Source organism: Canis lupus, chromosome 26, assembly GCF_048164855.1.
Source record: "Canis lupus baileyi chromosome 26, mCanLup2.hap1, whole genome shotgun sequence".
NCBI lineage: Eukaryota > Metazoa > Chordata > Mammalia > Carnivora > Canidae > Canis > Canis lupus.
In genome coordinates this window covers 49,341,172-49,362,894 of record NC_132863.1, presented here as the reverse complement: position 1 = coordinate 49,362,894, position 21,723 = coordinate 49,341,172, and the positions used below count along the sequence as shown (strand labels likewise).

General features: G+C 63.0%; 1 protein-coding gene across 5 annotated transcripts in view; it reads left to right on the top strand.

Annotated features, from left to right (window-relative positions):
* ZBTB46 (zinc finger and BTB domain containing 46) overlaps positions 1 to 21,723 on the top strand; it is a 52,691-nt gene that overhangs the window by 20,906 nt on the left and 10,062 nt on the right. For 3 of the 5 annotated variants that reach the window (XM_072801782.1, XM_072801783.1, XM_072801784.1), the window contains exons 2-3: positions 332 to 1,300; positions 11,118 to 11,402. In XM_072801782.1, coding sequence (XP_072657883.1) covers positions 364 to 1,300; positions 11,118 to 11,402 — 1,222 coding nt within the window. In that variant the 5' untranslated portion in view covers positions 332 to 363. Of the gene's footprint in view, positions 1 to 331; positions 1,301 to 11,117; positions 11,403 to 15,275; positions 15,429 to 16,368; positions 17,825 to 21,723 lie in introns of those variants that run through there. The other 2 variants (XR_012018870.1, XM_072801785.1) reach the window with 2 other exon arrangements.

The window sequence follows — 21,723 nt, the reverse complement described above, 5'->3', positions numbered from 1 at the left end:
GGTCATGACCCGAGCGGAAACCGAGAGTGGGACGCTTGACTGACTTTAATGTGTGTCCTCAAGGGTGCGGGACGAGGTCCCTTGGGTTATTTCACCTACAGTTCACATTTGGGTAAGAAAGTCACTCCAGCAAGTAATGGGACGATCTGGTGTCTGTGCCGGGAGGTGGCCGCGGAGTGAGGGTTCTGTTCAGGGCCCGGCGTGGTGGCGGTCGTGGCCGTCAGCCTCGCGCCCCTCGCGTCCACCCCGCCGGCCGTGCCCCCACCCTGCCTGACTCCCCCCACACGTTTGTGTCCAGCACGTGGGTAACTCGCTTGTTCTTCCCCCACAGAGTCTGTAGAAGAGCAACGCCAGGACTTCCAGATGAACAACCGAAAGGAAGACATGGAAATCGCATCCCACTACCGGCACCTGCTCCGCGAGCTCAACGAGCAGAGGCAGCACGGCGTCCTGTGTGACGTCTGTGTCGTGGTTGAGGGCAAGGTGTTCAAGGCACATAAGAACGTCCTGCTCGGCAGCAGCCGCTACTTTAAGACGCTGTACTGCCAGGTGCAGAAGACGTCCGACCAGGCCACCGTCACACACCTGGACATCGTCACGGCCCAGGGCTTCAAGGCCATCATCGACTTCATGTACTCGGCCCACCTGGCCCTGACCAGCAGGAATGTCATCGAGGTGATGTCCGCCGCCAGCTTCCTGCAGATGACGGACATTGTGCAGGCGTGCCACGACTTCATCAAGGCCGCACTGGACATCAGCATCAAGCCCGATGCCTCGGACGAGCTCTCAGAGTTTGAGATCAGCGCCCCGCCGGGCAGCAGCACGGACGCCCTGATCTCGGCTGTGATGGCCGGAAGGAGCATCTCCCCGTGGCTGGCCCGGCGCACCAGCCCCGCCAACTCTTCGGGAGACTCGGCCATCGCCAGCTGCCACGAGGGAGGAAGCAGCTACGGCAAAGAGGACCAGGAGCCCAAGGCCGACGGCCCCGACGACATTTCCTCGCAGTCGCTGTGGCCTGGCGACGTGGGCTACGGGTCTCTGCGTGTCAAGGAAGAGCAGGTTTCACCGTCTCATTACGGGGGGAGCGAGCTGCCTTCCGCCAGGGACGGGGTGATACAGAACTCCTTCTCAGAGCAGGCCGGAGGGGACGGCTGGCAGCCCACAGGTCGAAGGAAGAATCGGAAAAACAAGGAGACCGTCCGGCATATCACGCAGCAGGTGGAGGACGACAGCCGGGCCGGGTCCCCAGTGGCCTCTTTCCTGCCGACGTCCGGGTGGCCGTTTAGCAGCCGCGACTCAAGTAAGCCTTTTGTTCTTACGGGCGGGCGCTCCCACCCTGCCAGGCCCAGCGCCCTGCGTGGCTTCCAGGGAAGCAGCACGGCCCCCCACGCTGGTGCCGCCCCGTGGCCATCGCCTCCCGCGGTCCCCTCTGTAGGCGCAGGGAGTGCCACCTCGGGGCCCGCGTCCCCGGCACAGAGATGGGGCTCCCAGTCGCGGGAAAGTGGGGTGACACCCAGTGTGTGGGGTCAGCTTGACGGGTCTGCTTCCCTTTTGTAGGAAACACTATGAGGGTAGCTTAATTTTAAAAAGATTTATTTCATTTATTTGAGAACGAGTGCGAGCAGGGGTGAGGGTGGCAGAGGGAGGAGCAGCCTCCCCACGGAGCAGGGAGCCCGACGTGGGGCTCGATCCCAGGATGCTGAGATCATGACCTGATGCTCAACCCACTGGGCCCCCCAGGCGCCCCCATTTTAAAAGACTTAAATGTTAAAATGTTAAAAGGTGGAAAGTGCGTCAGATGAGGTGAGATGAAGGTGGGACGGGAGCGGACCTCACACCTCGGGGCCTCGGTTCTGGGTGCTCTGCAGCCGGCGCGTGTTCTTGTCATCGGCGTGGCTGTTGGACAGCCGGGTGCGTGCGCGTGCTCCGTCCGCGGCAGAGCGCTCCCCCGACGGGGACGCGAGGGTCTGCTGCAGGGCAGCCTCGCAGTGAGGGGAGTCTCCTCGTGCCCGACACGCTCGGCTCCGGGGGGCAAACGACGGGCCGCGCAGAGGCTCTCCGTGGCCCCGCGTGCGGCCCCCGGGGCCCGGCGTGGCTCTGAGCCCGGTCCTCACGCTCTGGAGGACAGCGTCACGGGTGTCCCAGGCCAGCAGGTGGCAAACCTGACGCTGCCCGAAGCAGCAGGTGCCCCTCCCGGTGCTGAGTGCAGAACGGGCACTGCCCACGGCCCCCACGCGCCGCAGCCCAGCTCCGGACTGAGTGGTGGACGGGGCGAGATGGTCCAGGGCAGGCCGGAGGCTTCTAGGCCAGTTCTGGTTCTGGGGCGGCCCCCCGGCAGGGTCCTAGATCCCCTGGAACATGGGAAGGCAGAGGGGAGGCAGCAGACGGGCGTAACGAGCCTGAGAAGTGTCACAGATGCCGAGCGTGCCGTGCTCCCGGGGGCAGCTGCCCACTCCCCGGCCCGGCCCTGCTCCCCACTCGCTAGCCTAGCTTTTATTGTCGTGCGAGGGTGCAGATGCCCTCGCTGGGTGCGCGGCTCAGGGGCAGCAATACCTCACGCTGTCACACGACTGGCGTTGCTGCTCATCTCGAGCTTCCGTCGTCCCGAACTGAAACCGTATCCAGTAAGCGGGGACCCCGAGGTGCTCCGGGGCCTTGTCACTCTCTCCGTCCTGCTGCGTCCCCAGCCCCAAGCACGGCGCCAGACCCTGGCGTGCCCGGGACGCGATGGTTAATCGTGGTCTGTCAGCCTGGGGCTGGACGGATCTGCCGTGGGGACGGTCCCGGGTGTGTAGCAACATCCCCGGCCTCGGCCACTGGGTGCCAACAGCAGCCCATCCCCTCGCTTGGTGACAAGCAGGAGCATGTCCAGGCACTTAAACGTCCCCGATGGGCAGACCGCGGAACTGTAGGACATTAGCTGAGCTAAGAGGACTGTGAGATCTCTGAGCTGATGGGGAGCCACCTGTCCCCGCCAGCTGTGCTCGGCAGAGGTCCCCCGCGTGCCCCAGGCTCCCTTTATAGTCCGTCACCGGCCCTGAGCAGAATCTGAGAAGCCGCGGTCCCCAGCGGACGCCCTGAGGGCGAGGCTTCATGTGGAACCTTCTGGGTGCCGCAGCCCCGGACGGCGGCTTGAGGTCCTGAGCCCCCGGCGGCCGCGATGCTGGCGACATGAGGGCCCGTCAGCCTAGTAAGGAACGGACGCTCCTCTGGCCTGTGGGATTGAGGTTTTAAATGCAGTCGTGAAGCAGAAGGTGTTTTTAGAATCCAACAAGTGATTTCGGCTGCGTACTTTTGTTAATGTCTTAAATCCCCCGGGTTACCAAGGCAACCGCGAGCCGCTTCTGTTAGATTATTCTGAGTCGCGGAGACAAGGACGGGGGCTGTCGGCTTGCGTGCACGGTGCCTGCCCGCTGTGCTGGTCACTCCCTCCCCAGTGTGCCGGGGCTGGCCGCGGAGGCTCGAGTTGCGGTTCCGCAGGGACGTCAGGTTGTGTCCATTGAGTATTTGTTACCTGTAGACAAAAGAGTATTTTATTTTTTTTTTGACCTTTCTTTAGCATTTCTTTATTTTTTTATTTTTATTTTTTAAAGATTTATTTATTTATTTATCATAGAGAGAGAGAGGCAGAGACACAGGAGGAGGGAGAAGCAGGCTCCATGCAGGGAGCCTGACATGGGACTCGATCACGGGTCTCCAGGATCGCACCGTGGGCTGAAGGTGGCGCTAAACCGCTAAACCACCCAGGGATCCCCTCCTTAGCATTTTTTTAAATAACAAATTAGACAAGAGTTATTTTATTTTATTTTATTTTATTTTATTTTATTTTATTTTATTTTATTTTATTTTATTTTGTTTTATTTTGTTTTATTTTGTTTTGTTTTATTTTATTTTGTTTTATTTTATTTATTTTTTTAGATGAGAGTATTTTAACGTCTTATCCTATTCGTGGGAGAAGAGGCCCTATCCCAGGGGAACGTGTCGGGCGGTGGTTGCAGGTCACCTGGGGGCTCCGCACAGATGCTCAGAGGTGGCTCCGCAGCCAGGGCCACCTGCCCGGTCCCGTCCCTGTGTCCCCCACCCCACGACCGGTGCTGATGCTGAGCCCGCGAGCATTCAAGAGCCATTTTCCCGAGCAAAAGGCCAAGAGCATGTTTCTCTAGTGGCTTCCAAGGAAGTGACCGTTGACGTCTACTTCTGGGTGACAGCCGGTGCCTGCACGGCAGCTGGGGGGGGCAGGTCGGCTGTGCGTCGGTGGGGCCGCCCCACGTTGCTTCCGCGCGTCCTCCCGGGGCTCCAGCCCGTGTGACCCCGGGATGGCCCCGGACGCCGGATGAGGCCGGCTCAGAAGCCGCTGAGGGAGGAGCCCGGGTGCTTGTCCTAACGTCCACACGTGTCCTTGAAAGGTTTTGCCAAAAGGGGCTTCCGTGGCTCGAATGAGGTGCGTGGCTTTTGCAAAGTAATTGTTCATACCTGAGCCCTTGTGACGCGGGTCTTGATGCGGTGGAAGCGTCGGAACCGCCGGGCGGTGGCGAAGGTGCTCTCTGTGCGCCCCCCGCTGGCTACTCCCACCCTCCGGCCTCTTCCCCCAGCGGGAGGGAGCACGGGTGCCACGCCTGGGGGTGCCCCACGCCGGCCCCCCGAGGGCTCACGTAGGAGCCGCCACGCAGGTCTGCGGAGGTGAGCTGGGAGGAGGCTCACGGGCCGTGTGGAAGCCGCGGAGGGCACGGAGGATGCGTCCGAGAGGCGGTGACCCGGGGCTTCTGGTTCACCGACACGTCTCCTGATCCTCCTGGAGACCTGAAGGGTGGAGCGTGTGCCCGGCGCCCGGGCGTCATCCGCTGGGCAACTCGAGGAGGCCACCTTCCACGGCTGACGGTTGTCGTCTTGCTCCGTGTGGCACTTGTGCTTTGGGGTAAAAGAGCCCGAATGAGATGCGACACCTGCGTCCCGAGGGGCGGGGACGGGCCGCAGCCTCCACCCCGTCACGCCCTCGGCCCTAAGGACTGTGCTCCGAGGCCCTCCCGGCGTTCCCCCCACGTGAGCAGAGCCCGTGCTGGACCCCCACGGTGCCGCCAGGTGGCAGCTGGGGACGCGCCGCAGGAGCGGCCCCTTTGTCAGCTTATGGGTTGACAGCAGGAGGACCGGGCCGCCTCGGAGCACCCGCTGCCGGGATGAGGGCCCGTGAGGTCCTTGGTTGCGTTCGGGAGGGCGGGCACCAGGTGCCAAGGAGCACACGAGCGTGGCCGCAGCTGGAGGCCGGCGTGGGTGCAGAAGTCCCACCTGTGCCCAAGGCCGTACTTTGGAATCACTGTCGCGCGTGACGGGCCCATGACCTCGGCTTTGCTGTGTCTCAGCAGCCGCTCCTCCTGCTGCAACGGAAGCGAAGCCTTTGCGTCTGGATTTTCTAGAACATGGAGTTCATGAAGGATGCGCCTTGGAGGGGCTCTCGCGGACACAGGGTGCTGCTGGGTGCTTGTGGGGGGCAGGGGCTTCGCCGACTGGAGTGTCCGGCCTGCGTGTCCGGCCCGCGCGAGGGTGTCCGCTGCGTGGGTGCCCCTCAGCCGGAGGCGCCGTCTCGCTGGATCCTGGTCTGACTTGAACTCGGGGGCTTCTGCTTCCTTCGCCCCCCGGCTTAGTTCCCTTGGGAGTGTGGGGGCAGGTGCGACGCCCCCGCGGGCTGTGACGAGGACCCTGGCGAGGACGGCCTGGGCCGTGCAGGGACCTTGAGGCTGAGGCTCTGCAAACGTGTGACCGCGCGGCCTGGGGACTTCCGCCGAAGTGGACGTGTTACGAGGAGTCGGTCACGGTAAGGTCTTTGCAAACTTGGATGCCACCGCCTTTTGCGGACTTTAAGAAGCCTGAGGCGTGGGTGTAGCGAACGCGGCAGAGAGGTGTGCGGCCCTCGGGGGTGGGCGGCCGCCCCCCGCCGCCCCGGGGCTGCTCTCAGGCCCCACGAAGCCCCGTCCAGCGCCCGCGGGGTCGGTCGTGGGCGCGGGGTTGGCTCCGGGCTTCCCGGTTTGGGTCGTGAGCATTGTGCACAGCTGCAGCCTCCACGGCCTCCACGGCCTCCGTGGCCTCGGGCCTCCTCCCTGGTCGGCAGGTGTCGCTCGGCCGCGTCCTCGAGCCTGGCTCCCCGCGCAGCACACCTTGCCGTCGCACCGGCCGCGGGAGGCTGGGCGCTGGGGGGCGCTGCGCCGCGGGGGCTCCCCGAGAACCCCCGGCCGCTCCTGGCCCGCGTGGCCGCGGCCTCCTGCCTCCCTCCGCCGGCTCCTGCTCTCACACACACTCTCTGCCTCTGTCTCAAATAAATAAATAAAATCTTAAAAAAATAAAAGATGCTCAATGGGTGGAACCACCCAGGGGCCCCAAGGAAGTTTTTTCAGTGAAAATTGCCATTCTTTGTAGCTATTTCTCTAAGTAGGACACACGTACACTAAACCGCACAGATTTTGAATTTGAATAATTTTTTGTTTCTCTAACATTTTATTGGTGAAATATTTACACTTAAAGAAAACTTGAAAAAAATTCAGCATGTTTGCTGCTTTGGTTCTCCATTTAAGGTCTTGCTGTTTGTGGGGGACGCCTGGGGGCTCAGCAGGTGAGCATCTGCCCCTGGCCCAGGGCGTGGCCCCGGGGTCCTGGGATCGAGTCCCGCGTCTGGCCCCCTGCATGGAGCCTGCTTCTCCCCCTGCCTGTGTCTCCGCCTCTCTTGGTGTCTCATGAATAAATAAAAACAATATTAAAAACAATTTGCTGCTTGCTCTCCTACGTGCTCACCCACGTAACCGTCTGAAAGCCCGTGTTCTCAGCGCGAGCCAGCGCACCCCACAGACGTCATCCTGGATCCACCAGCAAGCACTTCATTGGGGTTCGGTCTGTGCTTACAGTTTGGAGGTCGCGTGGACACCCCGAGTCGCCCCCAACCCGGTGGACCTTCCAATGCGTCTGATAAGTGCGTGCGCCTCGCCGCACCCCTGCAGCCGCTCAGCTGCCCGCCGCCGCGTGTGTAGGGCCTCGTCCGTGTGGAACCGCACGGCGTCTCGCTCGTGCACACCTGCCTGGCCTGGGCCCCGGACACAGCGCCGTCCATCTGTCCACACTCTGTCGGAGCCGCTTGTGTGGGGCTCAGGCTTCTGTGAATGCGCGTGGGGTCGGCACAGGGCTGTGGGGCGCGGTGGCCTGAGTGTAAGGAACCCACCGGTCTCCCCGTGTCACCCGCGTCCTCCACAGCTCGCAGGGGCGTTGCTGGCCTCGAGGCCCTGGAGGGTGAGCTGAGTCCGGCAGGTGCCTCTGTGGTCAGGAGCCGCCCGCACCGCCTGCCCGCCTGGTGCTGCTTGACCGCCGCGCTGCCAGCCAGAGATGCTCGTGCGCGAGGACGAGTCCCAAGGAGCGCGGGGCCTGCATCCCTTGAGGCCGTTGCCCCCAGGCCCACACCTTGCAGCCCCACTGCCGCCAGCGTCCACTCATGGACACAGTCCACGGACCTCAGCCCCCGCAGCCGCCCCCGAGGTGCCCAGCCCCCCCCGCCCCGTCTCTGGGGGTCCAACAGTGCTTCTGAGGCTTGTCTGCGAGCCTGTGCGCATCCCTCAGTCACGCCGTACCAATGGCTCGGGCTGTGACACTCCTGCTGGTGGACACCGGGCTTCCTGGGGGGTTCGGGGGCTGGCACCAGGCCGCGGGGACGGTGGGGCGACGTCGTGCACCTGCGTGTTTGCTGTCACGTGAGCTTCCCGCCGGGACTTGAGGCTCTCGCTGGCTTCGTGTGGCCTGTCCCCTGGGCTCCACATCCTCTGTGTTCGCCATTGCTCATCTCGGGATTTGTACGCGTCCCGGAGGCGCCGGCGTTTCTCTGCTGGGCCGTGTTGTTGGTCTCCGTGTCTGTCTTCACATGCTCCCTTCATGAGGTCCGGCCGGAGTGGCTTGTGCCGCGGGGTGAGCGGTGGGCCGCGTGCAGGCCTCCCCACGCGCCCCCACATGCCCCCACACACCTCCACGTGCCCCCACACAGCTCCCCACATATCCCGCACGCACCCCCACGTGCCCCCATGCCCCCCCCACGCCCCCCGTGCTCTGCTTTGCAGAAGCATCTGTTCCAGTCTTGAGCCCACTTCCCGGCGCGGAGCCGAGGGTACATTCTGGTTCCGACCCTCACCAGGTGTGTGTTGTGCAGACGTTTTCTGTCTGTGCCTCGTGCTTTCATGGACCGTGGTTTGCGGAGAAGCACACGTTTTAAACTAGGATGAAGCCCGATTTGCAAACTTTTTTCTTTCGTGGCTCGTACGTCTCGAGTCCTATCACAGAAGTCTTTCCCGAAGGTCACAAACGTTCCCCACGTGTTTTTTCCTGGAAGTTTAACAGATTTAGGTGTGACGTGTAGGCCTGTGGCTCCCGACGATCTCCCTGGGCACGTCTAGTTGTTCAGCTCTGTTTGCCGGAACTCTGGCTTTTACTCACTGAATTGCTGTATAGTCAGCAAGGTGATTGATTCAGTCATGAATTCATTCAATCGTATGTATTTCAACCAAGGAGGGTTCATCGAATGACGTGGAAACTTGCTGATAGTTAAGAAAGTGAGGAAACTGGATTTGAACTTGGATAAAGACACGTGACGCGTTGGAAACCGTGCGTTCTGGACGCGGAGGTGACAAGGACGCCAGATGACGAGGCTACTGATCCTCCCAACCGTGCTGTGCCCCCTGTGAGCCTGACCTGGGCTGTGACCCCCGGGCAGGGGTGGGGGCAGGCGCGGGCCTGCACCTGCCGCTGGGTCTCCCCAACCCCGACCTGTGCATACTCTCCGGAAGCTTCCGTGTGCCGTGGGCAGGGCGCACCCTGGGTGCCCGGCTGGTGGACGGGGCGTCGGGTGGAGCGGGGTGGGGCCTTCCGTGCAGACGTCCTCCAAGGCACGTGAGCATTTTACAGAATGGTCGAGAGTGGAGATTTGGGGAGACCTGAGCCGCGGGTGCGGGCTGTCCAGCCGGCCGTGCCCCCCGACACCCTGCTGGTGAGGCCAGCGCCCCTGCCCCTTCCCCCTGCCGGCCACGACCCCCAGGCCCCGGAGCTCACGTGGCTGGAAGCCTCTTTTCTGTTCCGACTCTGCTCATACCCCACTTTGCGACTGACCCCACCTGATGCAGTTTGATCAAAAATTCTACTCATTTTAATTATAATCTCTTTTCAGCTTTTCAGCTAAAGAGTGTGAGCTAAATTCTCAAAATGTTATGATGTATCGTTTACGGGAAGAAGGAGAAAGCGCTGTGCTGCCCTCCACAATGAGACCTTGGCTCTTTTTTTTTTTAAAGATTTTACTTATTTATGACGGGGTTGGGGGGGAGACAGAGAGAGAGGCAGAGACACAGGCGGAGGGAGCAGCAGGCTCCACGCAGGGAGCCCGACGGGGCACTCGATCCCGGGTCTCCAGGATCAGGCCCTGGCTGAAGGTGGCGCTAAACCGCTGCACCACCGGGGCTGCCCCTGATGTTGGTATTTTTAATCCTGTTTGCTTCTTTTATCGAAAAGAGGTCAGCACCAGGAGACGGGCCTGGGTCCTTCCCGTTCCCGTTGCTCGTGCAGCTGCCTGCGGTCACCTCGCTGCCTCACGCGTGTGATGCGCCTGCAGAGGAGCCACGCTCGCGCCGTCCCTCCGTCTGGGGCAGGGCCTTCCTGTCGGCCTGGGAGCGGTGCCAGACCCTCCAGAGGAAGTGGCGCTTGTGTGCAGGTGCACATGCGTGTGCACGTGAGCATGTGTGCGCCTGTACACGCGCGTCCATGGGTCCGGATGAAGAGAACACCCCACAAATGAGTGTTTGGAACTCAGCCCGTTTTTCGGATGTGAGATTGGACGCTTTTGGTAAACGAGGCAGCTTGAGTCCTGGCAAGTCCGCGGGGCAGCGGCGTCCGGGCGAGGTCTCGACCCCAGAACCTCCCGCGCACACGAGGCTCGGCCGCAGTCACCGGGCTGCCCGACTGGCCCTCCGAGGCGTCCCCGGGGAGTTCGTCGGGACTCGGGGAGGTCAGCTGCCTGCGCATGAGCGGCTGTGGCTGCAGGCTCCGTCCCTGCTGGCACGTCCTGCCTTGTCACGGCCGAGCGCACGTCCCCTGCAAGGACGGACCCCTCCTGCTTGCCCGTCATCCGCCGATGGACGTGTTGCTGTGAGATTGCACACGCGCGTGCCTGCACCTCCCCTGGGTACGAGCCCGCGTGGCAATCGTGGCCTCAGAGGAGTCGTTACACCGCCCGCGGCAGTGGCACTGGACATTCTGACGGGCGGGGGAGAGGTTCCAGTGTCCTTACGCCATCGGCCCTGGTGACCGTCGGACGGATTCGGGCCGCGCTGCGGGCGTGAAGTGGCCTCCGGGGTTTCCAGGCGTGTCCCTGCCGACTGGTGGCCTCGGACTGTGCTCGCCGTCGCTTACATGTCATCTCGGATGAATATCTGCTCGGGTCCTTGGCCCATTTAAAACTTGGATTATTAAATTGAATTTGAACTTAAAAAATGTAAAAAACCACGACTGGGGTTATTTTTGTTTTGACTGAGTTGTGAGCCTTCTCTGCATTCGGAGTGGGCTCTCCTGTCCGGCGGCTGCTCTGTGGATGTTCCGCGTTCCCGCCTCCCTCCTCCTGGCTTCACGGAGGCGCCGCGCCCGGCGGGGGGCTTGAGCGAGGCCGGTGTCCCACGCTCCAGGGATGGGCCCGCGGGCCTTCTCGCTTGCTGGATGGTGTCCTCCGCAGCTTTGGCCGCGCCCTGGTGTCCGCCCCGCGAGCCCCATGGCAAAGCGGAGGTCTCGGAGCTTCCACAAGAGTCCCGCTCTCCCGCGCCGCCCTTCCTCCGTGTTGAGCGTCGCCTCCTCTGTGGGAGGTGGAAGTGCTGAGGGCATGCAACAGCTGGGGCTCCGGGCAGGGCAGAGTCTGGAGCGGGTCCCCCTGCTCTTGTCCGCCCCCGCCCCCGCCGTGTTCTGAGCGCAGCGCCCACCCGAGGCCTTGGCCGCCCTCCTGGGGCAGAAGCGGGTCGGACTTGAGGACGAGCAGCTGGGCGTGGGGAGGCTCCTCCGTGTGCGCGGGTCCCCTGGGAGAGCCGAAGATGACCTGCGTGTCCCTGTGTTTCCTCTGCCAGGTGCGGACTTGACTGTCACCGAGGCCAGCAGCTCTGACGGCCGAGGGGAGAGGGCTGAGCTCTACGGCCACGTGGACGAGGGTCTCCTGGGAGGAGAAGCCAGCTACCTGGGCCCGCCCCTCACCCCCGAGAAGGACGAGGCTCTGCACCAGGCCACGGCCGTGGCCAACCTGCGGGCGGCACTCATGAGTAAGAACAGCCTGCTGTCTCTCAAGGCCGACGTGCTCGGGGACGACAGCTCCCTGCTGCTGGAGTACCTGCCCAAAGGCACCCACTCCCTGTCCCGTAAGTGCCGCCCCGTCGCGCCGCCTAGGAAGGAGCAGCGAGGTCGGTGGAGACGCGGTGGGCGCGGGGGCGCGGGAGGCTGTGCGGAGGCCCGTGGCCGTGGGGCGGGGGAGGCGCTCGCCGCGTGCTCTCCGGGCGACGGCGGCGCTTGCTCGAGTGTCTCAGACGGAGATCGAGGCATCTGAGCCCAGAACCTCGTCCAGGTTGGCGGCGCGGCCGGAAGCGGAGCCCGGGGCTGGGGGGGGGGGGGCGCTGCGCGGAGGCACAGGCTCGGGCTCCCCCTGCCGGCCCGCCGCCTTCCGGCCTGCGCGGGTGGGGAGCGCGGCGCGGACCCTTTGTCTCCGCTGCTCACGCCGCTTACCCCCGCCCGGCGGCACGCGCGTCTGCACGGTCGGTGTCGTTGCGCTGCAGTGTCTCCGGCGGCATTCCAGGCTCCGGGAGCACGTGACACACCGACACGGGAAGCAGCCCAGGGGGCCCCTAGCCACGGGTGCCCCGGGACGTCCCCGCCCCCCCCCCGCTCGGGGGCTTCGGGCTTTTAGCCACGGGGTGCCCGCCCGGAGTGAGCCACGGTGCCCTGAAGATCTGGCCTGGGGACGCTGCGTGCCTGCGTCCCTGCCGTCCCGGGGAAGCGTGCTGGGCCCGGGTGGCGCTCACCGTGCGTGCCCGACGGAGCAGAGCGGGCTGTGGGGCCATGGGGGGGGGGCGCCGCAGCCGGGGGCGGGGCGTGGGGGGTGCGAGCGGGCGCACGGGGGCGCACGGGGCCTGAGTCACCGCCCGCCGCCCACCAGGGTGGATGCTGTGGTTTCCCGAGCGCCACCGGAGGAAGCGAGGCCCTTTGACGTGTCGGGGGTTTGCAAACTGCTTGTTTCCATTTTTGCTCTAATTTAAAGAAAGACGACAGCGTCGTCATACAAGTTCGGGTTCGTGAGCGCCAAGGTGCCCGAGCCCCGGTGCTGCCGCGACGGAAGCTGCGGCCAGTGAAGACTGCGGGGGAGCGAGGCTCTGTCGCTGCATTGCCCTGCGCTTCTCGCGAGCCGGGCCAGCGTCCCCGCAGCGTGGGCGCCGTGGCCAGCTCCCGGGACTTGGCCGGGAGGCCAGAGCCTAAGCTGAGCGCCCCGCGGCCGGGCTGCGTGACTCCAGGCGTGCTCTCCCGGCCTCGGGCCCCGTGGGAAGGTGCGTCACAGCCGTTGTGCGCGCGTCTGGGGCCTTGAGCGTCTGCAGAGTGAGCGCCGCGTGCTCCCGCGTGTTGGTGCCGCCGGCAGAGGCTGCGGGGCCCTGTGACCAGGACGCCTGCAGGGCCCTGGGGGGTGGACGGGCAGGAGCGCCGGAGGATGCCGGGAATCTGTGGCCGTATGCACAGGTGGGGGCACACCCGTCCACCCCTGTAACCCCTAAGGCGCGTGTGAACGCCACGTGCGGGTCTGCAGCCAGAGCAGTGCCTCTGCCCCTTGGGAATGGGGGGGGAGGTGTTCAGTGCTTTTCTCTGTGTCCTGTGTGTCAGCCTCTGCCCGCAGCCTGGGCCTGACCCAAAGGCCGTGGGCCCCGCACGGGGGTCTGGACCCCAGTCCTGGTGCGGCATCCGCAGCCTTCCCCCGCCCCGGGACCCCAGGGGAAGGGCTTATTTTAAAATCTCACCTTCTGACGTCTTCTAAAAACGAGAATGAAAATACTCAGATGAAAACCTTGTTTCCCAAAACGTTGTGCTCGGCCGCGGCGGTAGCCTGCCCTCCGTCCCTGGTGGGCGGCCCGAGCTGCCACCCAGTGGCTGAGACGTGGTTGTGGCGACCTGTCCGGGCACCTGCTCTGGAGACATTTGTCACCGTGGAGGGCGTCGGTGTCAGCCGCACACCCTGAGCCCCGGATCCCAGGGAGCCGAGGCCACTCCGCGTGCGGTCCGCCGGCCGGCTGCCCGGGGGCAGGCGTGGTTTCTCTCTGTGCTCAGGGCGCGGCATCGGGGCCGGGGGAAGCCACAGCGGTCGCCTCTCCGCCACCACCGCTAGAGTCTGGACGCGCCCTTGTCGGCGGGAGCGAGTTTTCTGTTGAGTGGGACACGGGGCAGCAGGGCCTGGCTCCGGCGTGTTCCCCACCGTCGGGACAGGGACCCCCTCCTGCAGCCTTCGCCGGCTCACCGGAGCCCCAGGCCCTCGTGAGCAGGGATGGTGTGTGTGTGTCAGGGACCCGCCAGCTCGTCGCATACGGGTAGCGAAGCTGGGCAGGGGTGGGGTGCGTGTCCCGGGGGCGAGACCCCCCAGGCTCCTGGGGCTCCGATAGCAAAGGGCCCTCAGCTCAGGGGGCTGTGTGGCCTGCTGGGCGTCCCCAGACCTTGGTGCAGTGAGGGCGGGGAGCACCCGGCGGCTGAATGTTGCGGAGGGACCGAGGCCGCTGTGATTTCTGGGGTGGCCCTGGTTGGCTCCACGCTGCATCCTGGCACACGTGGGCTCGTGGCTGGAGAAAGGCGGCGAAGGTGTGACGTTTCCCAGGTAGCATGTCGGCGCTCGCTGCGCTGCCCGGGGGACTCGAGGCCCATCCCCGGTGTGTCCGGTCTCCCCCAGGCAGGGGCACCGTGGGGCGTCTGCGTGCTCCCTCTCTGCGGTCCTGATCACGGTCGCAGGTGTCTACGTCCAGAGGACCCTGGACGTGCAGGCGGCACCGAGCTGCCCACGGTCGCCAGACGGACGGTGTGGACCCTTCCGCGGGAGGTCTGACGGGTCCAAGCACATTGGCTCGGCCCTTAGATTCGTGGTCTCTTTCCAGATCCCTGGTCTTTAACTGGTTAAAGAACCTTCTGTACTTTTTGTTTGGACTTAGCTTTAATGTGACTGGTTCACTTCTGTGTTCTCAGTACTAGGCGAGCATCCGGCCTGTTCGTAGTCGCTGCTCCGCGAGTAGGAACGGTGATGAGCACTGGCTGTGGCTTCACGCGTGGCTCTGGTGTACAGGTTGTTTGTGAGCGTGCACTGATCTGGGTGGGCCCTGGACCCGGCGTCACCTGCTCGGACCCTCACGAACACCGGCTGCCTGGAGTCACGGGAGGACACGGGAGGGAGAGCCGCCGCGCTGGTCGGGGAGGACGGGGGAGGACGGGCGTGACACTGCCTGGTCCCTCCGGCTTCCAGGCTGGCTCCGGCCCGCAGGCCGTCGCCCCGAGCGCTGTCCACGTTTGACCCGTAGATACTGCTTTGGAAAAGGAGCTGGGGCTCTCCCCCCGAACAGCTACCGGTGCTCGGTCCTGTCTGGGTAGGACGACGCGCCAGGTGCCCCCCTGCTTGTCGCAGGGAGACCTCGGGAGGCCCCGGGGAGCCACCGGCTGTGCCCACCCTCCCCTGTTCGCGGGAGACTTTGCAGGAAACAGCTGAGCTGGCTTCTGTTCTGATTGTGGTTTACAGATTATTTCTTATTATGTGTGAAGAACGAATCAAGGACCTTTTCTTGATTCTGGATCGACACTGGAATTTTAAACAACTTCTGCAAAAGGGCACTGGGCGGTGTCACTACGCTCTTAGACCTGTAGCCAGCTCGACATCGTGAAGTGTTTCCCGGAAGAGCCTTTCTCCAGGCCACAGGTGTGTGGGCTCCGTGTTTGCACCACGGGCCCTGACGTTCTGTGCTGGAACCTTCTGTCGTAATCACTTTGCTTCTGGGCGAGACACCCCGCCCCAGACAAGTCACGTGCGGAGACCCCTGCTGTTTGGGGGTGGCGAGCTGCCACAAATACCCGAACACCCACCTCCAGGAAGACCCAGGCTCCGTCACGCAGCAGAGCTCTGCTCACAGCAGCAAGACCACGCACGGCGCTCCTGGAACTCTCTGAAACAAGCCCACCAGCTGGTGTTCGTTCACGTGGGTGAGACTCGTTTCCTGTGTTCCTAGGCCCTGGCACCAGCCCGACTCACTCTTGGGGGGATGCTGATCGCAGAGCAGAAGCCCCTCCCTCTGGCCCCTGCACCTGCACCCAGAGCCCGGGATGCCCGCTCTGGGGAATGGCCAGACCAAGCCCAGGACGGCCCTGCCCCCCCGGCCCAGGTAAGACGCGAGGGGGGCCGCCCGGACCAGCTGCCCACCCGGCACGCACGTGCCCCGAACTCCACGTGCACTCGGGCGCGTCCCTGGCGGGTCCTCGGACGTGCCCCGGGGCTCAGAGGGAGCGTCCGCGCCACCTCCTGCAGGCTCAGTTCGGTCAGGGGAGGGGAGACCCCGCCCCGCGGCAGCCACTGTCACTCGGTCCTGCAGAGTTAAGCTGCCGCTTGTATTACGTGTGTCCTACGCGGGTGCTCTTGAAGCAACACGGATGCGCAGGGTCAGGCCACTTCAGGCGCACAGCGTCGCGGTGGCAGCTCGCTCAGCACAGCGCACCTGCTGTCTGCCCCCACTGGCGTCCCGCCCGCGCTGCTCCTTTCCGTGTTTATGTAACACAGACGTACGTTTAAGTAAATTTGAACCCAAGTACGCTGTCCTGTAGAAGTTAAGAGATTCCCACGGGGAACGTCTCCCCCTGACGTGAGGACATCTCGTTCGTACACGAGCGCAGGCTGGTCCCGAGGCGGCTCCGCAGGCCGTGCTGGGCGGTGGCGTGAGCGTCGCGGACCAGGGACCTCGGGAAGGTCACGGACACAGCAATCCTTCCTGTTCTCGGGGCAGGGGGCTTGTTGGTAGCAGAGAGGTCTGTTAGGTTGGCTGCCTCCCGGGAGACGAAGAAATCTTCAAGAAGAGCTTAACCACACGTTTTGGATTTTGAGATTAATGAACGGATTCCTGTGCGGGCTTTTCCAGCAGGATGGTCTGGTGGGAGATGCGTTCTGTTAGCGTGGGTTTTTCCTTTGAGAGGCCGTTCATCGAGAACTGATCGTAGCCTCGCCCTCCCAGATGTGGGGCCGCTTGTCCTCATGGTGGCCGGGCAGGGACCTGCTAAGAGGTGGTGTCACCACGTCCTCACCACCTGTAACTTGTCTGTGTCTTGTTCTAGATCGATGCCCCTTGACACCTGGAGCCCTGGGCTCGGCAGCGAGGCCCACTCTGGAGTTGGCCCCAGCCGGCCCCAGGGTGGGCCTGTGTGGGGGCCGCGGGCCTGCCCAGGGGGCCTGGGGCCAGCTGCCAGCACGCTGCATGGCCAGCGCGCCCCCCGGGCCTGGTGGGCTCACCTGTGGAGTCGGCAGAGGAGCCACGAGGGAGGCGCCCTATGGAATCCGATGCCTGTGCCACGTATGACAGCTCCGAGGCTGGAGAGGCCTGCCCGGGCGTCGGTGTCTGCGCCCCAGCAGACGTGCCCACGCGCCTCTGCCGCAGCCAGGCCTGCTGTTCAGGTTCGGCGGCTACCAGGTGACGGCAGACCCACGTCAGGACGGGGGCAGCTGCGGAGCCGGACTAGGTGTCGGCGTGAGACTTGCAAGCTTAGCTACGGGCTGCGTCCTCTGCCGGCAGCTGGTGGAGGCCTCTCAGGGCCCCGATGGGCAGGGGGGACGCGTGTGCTCCAGCCTCCTGGCGACGGGGCCTGCGTCCACCGGGATCCCATAGGATCGCCGCCTGTGGGCCCAGAAGAGCACGCCGCCGTCCCTGGAGAAGGGAACCGAGTCGCTCCGACCCGTGTGATACCCCGAAATCCAAGGACAGAGCCGGGCCGCAATGTTCTTGGAACGACGTCGCCCACGTTCCCCTCCGAGTGTGAGGGAGACGGCCCGTCCGCTCACTATGCGCAGCGGGTGGCCGTGGCCGTGGGGCGCTGTCCAGGCCACAGAGGCTCCCGTCGGCCCAGCCGCTCGTGGCTCCTGAGGACAGAAGCAGGCACCCCAGGGGCTCGGGAGCGGCCGGAGGCGGATGTGGGCCAGAGGTCTTCCCCTCCCGCGCCCGGCGGTGGTCGGGGATCGCTCCCGCTGCCCCTGCGCAGGCCTGGCGCTTGCTGAGCGAGCTCTGAAGACCCAGCAGAGCCAGGTGTCCCGAGAGGCTTAGGGGGTCGTGAAGAGGCCCGCTGACGCAGGTCACCCTCCAAGAGGTCCAGTCCTCGTGGCTTCATCTGGGTCCCGGTTTGCTTCTGAAGGGTCTGCGGGATCTTTGAGCTGTGAGGTCTCGGATTGCTTGTCTACGCGTGGACGCACTGTGGCAGAAGCAGCCTGAGTGCCCGGGTGGGGACACGGAGGCCCAGTGGGTGCTGCTCCTTGACTTCTCCCAGGGTGGGTGGAGTGGGGGCCGGGGGCTCACAGGGACGCCTCACAGGCTGGGGCGAGTCTGTGCTATTGAACTGAAAGGCTTTCGTTTAAAAAAAAAAAAAAAAAAAAAAGCTTCTGTTAAAATTTTAAAACAACGTGGCACCTGGTTGGCTCAGTGGGAAGAGTGTGCGAGTCTTGATGTCGGGGTTGTAAGCTTGGGCCCCACCTTGGGTCGGGAGAGCTCAAAAATAAACAAAAAAAATCTTTAAAACTTTAAAACAGTTGAAACGTTTCGGACAGATTCCATAGTATCTGAAAGAACTAGGTCGTGGTAGGTGGTCCTACGGTAGGGGCGCCGGAGACAGTTTTAGAACTGAGGCTGTTTGATTTTGTTCTTACGTCGAACGTAATTTCCCTTAAAACTGCACAGGCGTGTAACATTGACATTTTCAGCACGTGGGTTTAGAAATTCCACATCTTCCATTTTGTTGAATTTCTCGTTGAAATGTCATAGCTCATGATGAATTCCAGAGGGTTTTTTTTAAAGAAACTTCTCAATGGATCACTAATCTCTCTTGAACACAGAGAATCTCAGTAATAAAAGGTTCTTACTTAGGTGTGTTTACCGGCACGTAACGTGCTCCACGTCTGTGTTCACGTCGGGCCTTTCAGTGTTTTTTACCGTGTTCGTATGGTAGGAAGTGAGAGACGCCACAGACTCGGCGTCACGTTGTGGATGCGTGTGCGTCTGCACGGACGTGCGCAGAAGTGAAGGCTGCTGCTCACTTAGGGATGTTGATTTGCCATTTTAGATCGCATTTATTTTTTTTATTTTTATTTTTTTAGATCGCATTTAGAATAAATGACCTAGGGGCCCCTGGCTGGCTCATTCGGTGGAGCATGCAACTCATTGATCTTGGGGTCGTGAGTTCAAGCCCTCACGTTGGGTGTAGTGTTTACAAAATAAAAAGCAACCAAAAAACAAAACCCCAAACTTAAAAATGTATAATCTCGTCTTAAGTATCATTGGCCTTGCACTTGCACATAGCTCGGGTGTTGGGGAAAAGGCATGGATTTTATTTAAAGAAAACACTTGAAAACTCTTTGAACTTCTACTTTCAGCCACAACTAGCACGTATCTCGAGGAAAAAAGTATTTGAAAATCTGGCAAACACACATGGAACCTGGGGACGGGCCAGCAAAGGGCTGGAGAGAAAAGGGGGACACAGGGGAAGCTGTGCTTTCACCCCAGATTTCGTTCCTGGCATGTTTGCGGCACATCGGAGCAGGAAACAGGCTAAGTGCAGGGCGGCAGTGCTCCCCGGCCTGGAGACGGGGGTGTCTTTCGGGCGTCCGAGGCAGCTGGGGCCGGGGGCAGATCTTTGAGGACAAGGAGCCCCAGGGCCCCCTCACCTCCCGAGCTGGCGCCGAGCGACACTCACTCGCGGGATCCCTGCGGAAGCCGCCCGGCCAGGTGGGGAAGGCGAGCAGAGGTGCCCGCGGAGGCGCGCTGCTGGGGCGGAGGGACGGGCGCTCAGGCCCGAGGGGCAGCGAGGCCAGGCAGGCAGCCCGGGCCGCCGCCGTCCCCGCGGTCTGAGGCGCGTGCGACGAGTCCCAGCCCCGGCCGCGCTCAGGCGAAGCTCCAGGGGCCGAAGGTGGTGCTCCCCTGTCCGCTCGGAAGTAACGGCCGCGATGTAACAGCCGCCTTGAAAGCCCGGCGGCCTGGGAAGTGCCACCGCTGCCCTCGCCCTGCCCGGGGCCTCGGAAAGCAGCTGGACAGCCGAGCGCCGGGACAATCCCAGCCAGGGCGGCGGGTGGGGGACACCGGTGCTGACACAGTCAGGGAACCTTCTGGAAATGGAGTTAGCACATCTGAAGTTAGGGATTCACTGCGTAGCTGAACAGCAGCCTGGATACGACCTCAAGGTGGCGAACTGGAGAGTGTCCGTGCGGAAGCTCACGGGGAGAGCACACGAGAGTGCAGGAGAAGCAGACACACGGACACGGCCAAAGTGTGTGATGTGCTGGCGACTGGATCTCCAGAGAGGCAGAAACGGGGCGGAAGCGGCACCCGGGGACAGCGGTTTAGTCTCCCGAAGCCGATGAGACACGTCAAGATTCCAGAAGCTCCGTGACCCTGAGCACGACGCATTCCACACGCACGGGGGCCCGTGACAGTCCAAGCCCAGGAGGCCGGCGACAGAGGGGAGTCTTCGAGCAGCCGGCAAAGGAGGCCTGTGTTCCGCAGGGTCCTGGCAAAGGAGGGGCGCCCCGGACTCGCCGAGTGTCCTCGCACGCGTGCCGTCCACACAGACGCGTGTGGCGCTGCCCCGGCCACGGGCTGGAGCCAGCCCTCGGGCCACCAGCCGAGTGGCCTCCGAGGAACAGGAGCCGTCCCCATCGCTGGAGGCACCACGGATAGGTTCTCACGGGGTTTTTGACAAATGGGAGTGTAATGTAGACGCTAACGGCGCCGGGGGTCTGGGCCGGCTGGGGCCGCTGGCGTTCCCGCAGCCCCTCTGGGCTCAGCTTCTCAGGAGAGGACCCGCGGTAGCACTTGGCTCATTGGAAATAGGCACAAGGGACAGAGAGGAGACGGATGGCACATCTCACCTGGCTGTGCCATCGTCACACGTGCACCAAACGCTCCAACCCCAAGATGAAAAGGTCTGCTTTGGAGAAGCTCTACTCTTCGCAGGTGACATAGCTCATAGGTAAGGACAGCGTTAAAGCAAAAAGACGAATAAACCAACTCGGGGCGCCTTCGGGGTCCTGTCGGTGAAGCGTCGGTCCTCGGCTCAGGTCATGGTCCCAAGGTCCTGGGGTCGGGCCCCAAGTCCAGCTGCCCCCTCAGCTCTGCTCCTCCGCCCTCCCACCCCTCGCCCACGTTCGCTCTCTCAACTGAATAAATTTTAAAGTCCTTAAAAAAGGAAAAAAAAAAAAAAGATAAACCAAGGAAACACCTTTAATCTTAAAATCAAAGAAAACTGAACAAAAAAAAAGGCACCGTGTTCCTATCCGAAGTGACGGACTCGCACAGAGGACAGCGGTGGTTATAATAAAAGGTATGAAAAGGAGCGCTAAGCTCCTGTGGGTATCAGAACAGTAACACGGAGATCCCGTGAGCAACTGACGCCGACGTGTTTGGCAGGTGGAGACACGAGCGGTTCCTTCCCGCGGGGCCAGGGCGGGGGCAGCGGGGCCGCGGGGTGCAGGGGCTCGGCCCCACGGCTGCGAGGAGCAGGGCTCGGTAAGGCCGCGGGGCCGTTGGCTGCGCGCGAAAGGCACAGTTGGGGGAAGCTACTATGGCCTGGATGGGCCAACCCGGGAGGGGCTGAGGCTCGGGAACCGGCGAGCAGGTGCGGCCCGGGGGAGGGGGTGGACGGGCCAGCCGCGCGCCGAGGGGAGCCGCCCGGGCCCTGACAGGGCTGGGTGGTGGCGGCCGTGGGGGCTTCTGAGCCACGTGGGTGTCGAGGAGGAGAACGGGCTTGTAAGCCACGCCAGGCACAGACACCGCTGTGGGCTGGAGCAAACGCCTAATCCTAGAAAGTAACAGGTTTTATAGAAGGAGGCCTGGGACGACGGCTTCGCTCAGGGCGGTCGTTTCTTCAGCAGCTCGTAAGGAGCACTTGATAAAATGGACATCATTAAAAATCACTGATTCCGGGGATCCCTGGGTGGCTCAGGGATTGAGCGCCGCCTTCTGCCCAGGGCGTGACCCCGGTGTTCCGGGATCGAGTCCCCCGTCGGGCTCCCTGCACGGAGCCTGCTTCTCCCTCTGCCTGGGTCTCTGCCTCTCTCTGTGTCTCTCATGAATCAATGAATAAAATCTTTTTTTTTAAATTACTAACTTCTCCACTAAAGATACTTTTAAGGGAGCGAAAGGGCCCATCACAGACTAGAGAAGACGTTTGCCGTAAATCAGTGGCGGGTTCGTACCGAGATACGGGACCCATAGAAACCTCAAACAGGCAACGCAGTGAACCGGTGAGGAGCCCGGGCAGCCAGTCGACCTGTGGCTCTGCGTGTTGGGCGGCGGCCGCCGGCAAGGCCGGGTGCGGGGGCTCCGACGGCGCGTGGGCTTGCGGGTGTCCGCAAAGATGCAGCCGCTGGGACCCACGCGTGGCTGGTCGGCCGCGTGGAAAGCCGCTCGGCTGTAGCTCCCCGAGTGGAACCGG